This window comes from Sinocyclocheilus grahami, unplaced genomic scaffold, assembly GCF_001515645.1.
Source record: "Sinocyclocheilus grahami isolate Dianchi unplaced genomic scaffold, SAMN03320097.WGS_v1.1 scaffold1175.1, whole genome shotgun sequence".
NCBI lineage: Eukaryota > Metazoa > Chordata > Actinopteri > Cypriniformes > Cyprinidae > Sinocyclocheilus > Sinocyclocheilus grahami.
In genome coordinates, this window is record NW_015506354.1 from 133,106 (window position 1) to 141,877 (window position 8,772).

Sequence of the window (8,772 nt, forward strand, 5' to 3'; positions counted from 1 at the left end):
ATATATATATATATATATATAATATATATATATGATTTCTAAAAAAGTAATGTTGTAAGCAGGGTTTAAAAAAAATTAAAGCGTTCACTCGGAGCAGAATCGGTATTTTAACGTTTCTGCTAATGCGTTCCTCTGTATTATTGCCGTTCTGAAACCGGTTTTTCTTTACGCTGGTATCTTGCGTTTAGTCATCATATCCAATACAGCATCATCTTTTCTAACAAGATATTGGCCAAATGTATTAAACGAAAAAGTGTCAACGCTTTAAAGACATTAAAGTATTTTTTCAAGATATTTAAAAATGTTTGCTAAATGGTTAAGAAAAAATGCTACTCGTATAAAATCAAAGCCTGAAATGAATTCAAAGCCTCTAAAGTTATTAGTATTTAGGCTATAAAACGTCAAGCTAAAACAAATTAATTTAAAAGCGAAACTGCATTGTTTTCCCTTCTAAGAGAGGAAACTGTTACTCCGTAATTTATGGTTATACAGCTAGAAGCAAAACATGCTTGAAGCGGTTCGTGACATATCCTGGGAGAAACTCTAATGCTGTGTGCACACCAAACGCTCATTGCATTATCGCTCTAGATATCGCTTGTGGGATGTTTTTCGTGTCATTTGCGCAAATAAAATCATCGTGTAATGCTTTTCTCCATTTTCTATTACAACCGGACATGTCAACAAGTTCTTCGTCATGCAAATTTTCCGCTCAATTTAAATTTGATTTCGTTTCTATTTATGTTCCTGTCAAAATTTCATTAGTTTCCGGTTTTTGCTTTCATTCCTTGAACCGGTTCAGAGCCCTGCTTATAAGTTTTGGGTCTGTACTAATTTTCTCTGTTTTTTATAATAAAACTATATTTATATGAATATTTTTATTCATCAAGGATGCATTAAATTGATCAAAAGTGACAGTAAAGACATTTATAATGTTATAAAAGATTTCTATTTCAAATAAATGCGGTTCTTTTGAACTTTCTATAAATCTGTGAATCCTGAAAAATAAAATATATGACAGTTTCCACAAAAATATTGTGCAGCACGACTGTGTTCAACACTGATAATAATCAGAAATGTTTCTGGAGCAGCAGATCAGCATATTATACTGATTTCTGAAGATCATGTGACACTGAAGACTGCAGTAATGATGCTGAAAATACAGCTGCGCATCACAGAAATACATTACAGCTTAACAGATATTCACAGACACTTTTTTTTTAATTGTAATAATATTTCACTGTTTTTACAGTATTTGGTGAGCAGAGGAGACTTCTTTCAAAAACAAAAAAAAATCTTATTTATTCCAAACTTTTGAACAGTAGCGTTTGTGTGTGTGTGTGTGTATATATATATATATATATATATATACACACATTTACATATATATTAAAATACTAATAATAATCAACATAATCATAACAAAAACAACATCAATAATCAAAATAATAAGAATAATAAAGTAAAGCTGTTAATCTGAGTAGAATCGGTCACCTGTGTTGTTGTCGTAGAATCGGATGTGTCGGTCCTCCTGTGCTGTGATGGTGATGGGCAGCGTCGGGTGACTGAGCACTTTATTAATCTGACACGGCGCATCTGAACATCAAACACATCAACGTCAGAGAGCATCATGGGACTTTACCATTCATTGATGATTAGACTATTATGATTCCATTTATTGAGTTTTCTGGATAGGCTTTTTATGTCAAGTATCTATAAACTAAAAGGGATGTTGACACTGTGTGACAAGACAAGTTTCAGTTTACAGAGTCAAGAAACGTTTCTGTTTTCACCGAATCCTGTGGCTAAAATCTCAGAAAGTGCCTGTGAAGTACCGGGTATTCCGGCGGCTTGCGACTCGAGCTCCAGCACCAGCTGTCGGGTCTCCATGTTGAAGATGCCCAACCTGCCGTTAGTGAAGGCCGTGACCATGTGAGCCGGATCACTGCAGACCAGATCCACCGACGACGGGACGCCCAGCTCTGAAGCGCACAGAAAACAACAGAAGGAGCTCAATCATGTGTTTGTGCTTTTCACAGCTGAAATCATCACGAACCACCGACAAAACCAACCAAACAATTCATAAACTCAACTCAACTAAAGCAAAAATTTTTTTTAAACTGATGATTTTTAAACTGGTCTTTTTTTTTTGTAAGAATATTATTTTGGGGTTTGTTCATCAAAAAACTCAAAATCTAAAATTCATCAAAAAAACAACAACAACAAAAAGATAATTAATTCATTTATTAAATAAATAAATAAATATATAAAAAATGTTGGGTAAAATATTTGTAACTAGTAAAATATTAATAACTAACAGAGTTAAAAATGCAAAAAAGCATGCACAGCTCCTAAAAAAACATGCCTGTAGGTGTTCGTCCCCCAAAAAAAAATTATAAAAAAGGTCAGTAAAACATTATTAATGTTTCAATTAATTAATTGAATTGTTTGCAGCTGTAGTGCGCCAACTTTTAAAAAAGATCACTCTTTATTTTATTTTTTAATGCTAAAAAAAAAAAATATATATATATATATTTTTTTTGTAAATTATGTGTTGTAAATTATACTTAAATTTTTTAAGACTGTCATTTTGGGGTCCATTTTAAAGGGGACCTATTATGCAAAATTAATGTGAATAATTACTGTATTAATAAGGAACCAGAGCTATGTTGTTATTTTTATTCTTAACCCGAAAACGCTCACCCTGTGTATAATTCATAAACGCACCTTTATTGCTTCTTGTCTCTGTGAATACAGTCAGAGACAATGGCATAACAGGTGCTGAAATCATCTAACCATCAATATATTAAAATATTGCTAAAATATTAAATAAAATATTTTTGGTAAACTGCTGTGTGGTCTCATTTTTTAATTCTTTAAGACTGTTAAATTGGGGTCCATTTCAAAGCTAAAATAAAAAATAAAACACATTTTTGTAAACTGATGTGTGGTAAACAAACAAAAGCAACTGATGTGTGTTTGGGTGCAGTACCTTTGTCCTGGTTGAAGACGGCGATGGCGGGCGTGATATCCGCTGCGCTCCAGAGCCTCACCGTCCCGTCTGCGGAGCACGACAGCAGTCTCTGATGAGCCGAGCTGTACACCAAACCCCAGACTGCATCTGTGTGTCCAGACAGCGCCCCCCGCAGCACCGACGGCTCTACAGCAAACACAGACACACTCGATCACACACACACTCTCACTGAGACTCACTGGCGTCTGCAGGGGACAGGGACGCACCGTACGAGTCATACGGGTCGATGTTGGGGCTCGGTGTGTTCCAGCACTGAATGCTCGCGTCCAAACCGCCGCTGAAACACTGCTCACCGCTGGAGCTCATCACCACACACAGAACCGGACCCCTGAGACCAGACATACACCACATCAGACAGCTGCTGGTTTATCCTGGTAATAAGATCTAGACCTGATTCACACGCACCTGTGAGCCCTGAAGGTGTAGATGGGCTCCACATCCAGAGCGGCGCACCTGAAACAACAACACCACGTTACACTGACCGACACCAGCAAAACACAGGGCTATTATCTATTATCTGTATCTATCTGTATTTCTGTATTTATGTTCTACTGTAGTGTTATCTGTATGCACCAAGGGTCTGAGAGTAACGCAATTTCAATTCTCTGTGTGTATGTGCTGTACATGTGGAAGAATTGACAATAAAGCAGACTTGACTTCACAACTACGACATTTCTGAAATAAAGATGAAAGGAAAAAGTCTCTATTTTTCATTTAGTTTAAGTTGAGGCACCACAATTACTAACTTAATAATGGAACTGAAATAAAAACAAATGAAACATATATAGTACTATTAGAATAAATACATAAATTGAAATATTAATATAAAAAAATGTATATAAAAAAAAAAAAATGGAAAAAGCTGAATTGAAAACGCTAAATTCAAGCACTAAAAGTTCTAACTGGAAATAAAATAAATAAAAACTAATGAAATAAAAACAAACTAAACTGGAATAGTAATATTTAAAAAAACTGAAATAACAATAAACTAAACCTGAATATTAATATATAAAAAACGAATAAAAAAAAAAACACTGATAAAAAGCTAAAAAAAAAATAAAAATAAAATGATAAAAAAGAACCTAAATAGTCATATAAAAAAAAAACTGAAGTAAAAATAGTAATATTTAAACTGAATTTGAACTAAATTAAACCGAAATAGTAATAATAAAAAAATAAAACACTGAAATAAAATAAATTAAACCTAAATAGTAATATAAAAAAACTAATGAAAATCTGAAATAAAACTGAAATAAAAACAAATTACACCTAAACTGTAGTATACAAAAAAGAAATAAAAAACAAATTAAACATAAATGTAAAAAAAACAAACAAACAAAAACTAATAAAACAAACTAAAATAAAACCGAAATAAAACAAATTAAACCTAAATTGTAATTTATAAAAAAAAACTATTAAAAACCTGAAATAAAACTTTTGGGGGAAAAAAAAAAAAAAAAAAAATAATAAAATAAAAAAAAATTTATAAAAAAAAAAAAAAATCCCCGGGGGGGGGTTGCAATTCATTTTTTTCCTCAAATTATTCCAAGCTGTAAGGTAAAGTAAAATATTACTTGTGTGATTACGTAGAATTGCATGATTGCATGATCCTGTTTTGGTTTATTTTGGGAATATCTTATTTAATACTACAGCTGCAAACATAAATTCACTTAATTAAAATATTAATAATGTTTTGCTTAAATAGTTTTGGGCGAGCACCACGGTTATTATAGTTAACTAAAACCATAAAAAATACTTGAAAATAAAATAAACATGAAATAAAAGATCATCTAAACGGCTTCATTATGATTAATTATAAACATGATCAATCTGGTAAAAGTTTTACATTTTTAACAAACTAACAATCATCCTATAAACCCATTATAATAAACGTTTCATCTTAGTTTTGTCTTTACTTATGAGAAATAAAATAAAAACAAAATAGCAAGAGAACTAAAATTAAGAAAATGATAATATTTTATTTTTACATTTCCGTTTTCATTTTTACTAATTTTGTTGTTAGTTTTTTGTTTTTATATTTTATATAATATATATTTTTAAATATATAGTTTTTACGTTTTAAGTACTTCAACAAAAATAAGAGATCTTGCCTTTGCAACAAGCTGAAATAAGTTTACTTTTTAAATTAAATCTTTAACTAAATTTATGTATTTATTTAAACTTTTAAATTAAAATGAAAGTGGAAATTATAAAAATAAAAACTGATATGCATCATGATATTTACATATATTATAATATACAATATGTGTCCCTGCCACACACATGAGATTTTTTCTTTATATTTTCTGATTTCATGTTAATTTTAGTTAAAGTTTTAGTAATTTTATTGTGTGTTTTAGTCATTTTTAGTAGTTTTTTTTATTTTAGTAAACGAAATGAGACCAGCATTTTTTTTTTTACTTCAGTTAACATTTATTTGATTTCAAGTAGTGTAAATGTTTTTTATAGTTTATAGACAAAGGTCATCAAAGGTCAACTCTGGGCATCTCTGGTCTAGGCTTTAACTGTACTTTCACGGTCTAGGAAGTCAGAATGAAATGACAAAGAAATGAAGCACTGGAATAAAAATCAGAGAGGAAAAATTAGAGTGAGCATTGATAAAGTAAGCAGCGATCGGTGATGTCTCATCTGAACACTACAGTGGAAGCAGGGTAGGGGCGGAGCCTGATTTATACCCACGCCCCTAATCACAAAGGGGGTGGAGCAAATAAGCCACACCCCTCTCAGAGCACCAGCATAAATGCAAAGAGAGCAACAGAAATGAGCAGCTGAAGAGCAAAATGAAGAAGGGGAAAATAAACGGTAGATGCAGCTGGATCCTAAAAGAAGGAGCGGATGACAAGACCATGAACGGATGAGTGACGGGGAGGACTGAAGAGAGCGGCTGGATTTTTGTCAAACTAGCTGATGATTATACAGATACATTAGATGAAACTAGTGATAAACCGATATATCAGGCCAAACAAACGGCCAATTCTGACATGATCAGCAACACCTGATAACTTTGCCAGAAATGGCCTTCAGACCAATTGGTTTCCATTTTTTTATATTTTAAAATAAATACATAAATGAGTGAATCTCACAAAAACAAGACATGTTCGAGTCAAATTTCATTAAAAAAATGATAAAATAAAATAAAAAATAAATGCATTAAAAATTTAATTAATAAATAAAAATATGAATATTATGATATTATAAAAAAGAGAGAGAATTTATTTTGCATAAAGATAAAGAAATTAAGGACCACACTGTAAAAAAGGGTGGTTGTAAATAAAACAAAAATACATTTATTCGAAAAACAATATTTCAGTCTTTTTGCTTCAAAATGCCACTTTTTAAATTTTATTTTTAAAATTTTTTTTTTAATTTCCGAGGAAAACTGCAATTTAAAAACGGAAAATAATGTGAAAATTGAAAAGTAATCTTGCACAATTTTTTTCTTCAGTGCATTAAGATTTTTTGTATTATTTTCATGACAATTACACATATTTAAACTCTCTTTAACGTAATGTAAAAAAATAAAATTTTGAACATCACGGTAGTATTTGTTGTTCTGCTTTTTTTATACATTCTCAATTAAATAAAACTTTACTTAATTAAACAATTACTAATAATTATAATTAATAATCATTAATATAATATAACATATTAGTATATAATTAATAATGCATTAGTACTAATAAATAATATACATTTTTTACAGTAATACTGTAAAAAGAATTGTATTAAAGTAACCAGTAAAGAGAATTTGGGGTTTAAAAAATGCAAAACAAATCTTAATAGTTTGAAATATATATGTGACCCTGGAGCACAAAACCAGTCATAAGGGTAAATTTTTTGAAATTTAGATTTATGCATCATCTGAAAGCTGAATAAATAATCTTTCCATTGATGTATATATTTGGAATGAAAATCTGGAATCTGAGGGTGCAAAAAAATCTAAATATTGAGAAAATCATCTTTAAAGTTGTTCAAATGAAGTTCTTAGCAATGCATATTACTAATCAAACATTAAGTTTTGATATATTTACGGTAGGAGATTTACTAAATATCTTCATGGAACATGATCTTTACTTAATATCCTAATGATTTTTGGCATAAAAGAGAAATGTATAATTGTGACTCATACAATGTATTGTTGGCTATTGCTACAAATATCCCCCAGCGACTCAACACTGCTTTTGTGCTGCAGGGTCACAAATATCCTTGAAATATGACCTGACCATGTTTGCGTGAGATTCACTGAATTTTCAGCCACACATGCATCATATCAGCCTTCAGTTTTCCAGATTTCAGTGGTTTAAAGCAGATATCGGTTGAGCACTAGAAGAAATAAGAGTAAAGAAAGAAAGAGGCGGCGGCGAGCGAGAGGTTCCTATCCCACTTACTCTTCACCCCTTTCTTGCCCTTGCGCTCCTTCTTGTACTGTTCCTTGAGTTTAGAGATCAGACCCTCATCCACGTCCCAGGACTCAGACGAGGGGCTCTGCTCTTGCTTTTCTACACGGAGGAGGGAGGAAGACACGTTACACGCCTGACTCTGATGCGATCAGAGCTTCACACGACTCGCACTCAACATGAACGACATGTAGATCAGGCCTAATCGCACAGAAACGTCACTTCAGCTTTTACAGCTGCTCGTTGCTGATTGTATTGCCATCTAAATCAGAATTCCAGCTGTTTTCTACCTCAATCCAGGAAAAAAACAGATGATAACACTGCTATACAGAACTACAATTCTGGTATATCATAAAATTATGCAAAACAAAGACTGTGAGCTTACAGGAAAAAAATCAAGTCTAATTGGGTAAGCAGTTAAAAAGGGCCATAATAATAGTGAAAAAAAAACCTAAAATGTATGTGCCAAGCATACTACATTTACATATTTATGTGCTTAATAAAAACACCCTGCAATTGTACTTTTGGTTTATTACACTGCTAAACTAACTAACTCTGTGCTTAATGCACTGTTGATGTCCAACTAAAGCTATACTGAAGGATATTTGATTGTGCTAAAGTGGAAATATTGCTGGAACACTTTAAATATCTTGCATTTAAAGATTGATATTATACAGAGATTATACAATACTTATTAATAGTGATATTAAAACACATTTTAGGCATAATATTAACAAAAATGTACTTTGCGCACAAGAAGTACTCCAAATAAAGTTTAATTATAATTTTATGTCAGTAAGTCTTAAGTGATATGTCAATAAATACATTAATGGATTTGAAGTATACGTAGTATGAAATAAATGTATTTTAAATAAATTATTACATTCGTTTTTTAAATTTTTTTACTAAGGGAATAATATACTGTATATATATATATTTTTTTAATTTTAGTTTATGTTAGTGTGAATGTACATAATTGTATATATTAATACAAGAAAAAAATAAATGTATATATAAAATGATGCAAAACTCTATAGGAATATGAAATTATATATATATATATATATAAATATATATACATTTTATTTTTTGTTATTATTTTGTTCAACTTGGTGTGAGTAGACAATTATATACAATAATGATAAAAAACGAACAAAAAAAAAACAAATAAATATATATATATATATATATAAGGCACTGGACCTTTTTAAATGCTTCCAATAAGCTAATAATAATTGTAAATAAATAAACTATATATGTTCACACACACACACACACACACGCTCACACACACGCTCACACACACACCCGCCCACACACACA

General features: G+C 31.0%; 1 protein-coding gene across 1 annotated transcript in view; it reads right to left on the reverse strand.

Moving 5' to 3' along the window:
* LOC107567626 (striatin-like) overlaps positions 1 to 8,772 on the reverse strand; it is a 56,150-nt gene that overhangs the window by 9,965 nt on the left and 37,413 nt on the right. Inside the window, 6 exon segments of the mRNA XM_016253330.1 lie at positions 1,492 to 1,593; positions 1,791 to 1,979; positions 2,990 to 3,157; positions 3,211 to 3,359; positions 3,437 to 3,484; positions 7,419 to 7,551. Coding sequence (XP_016108816.1) covers positions 1,492 to 1,593; positions 1,791 to 1,979; positions 2,990 to 3,157; positions 3,211 to 3,359; positions 3,437 to 3,484; positions 7,419 to 7,551 — 789 coding nt within the window.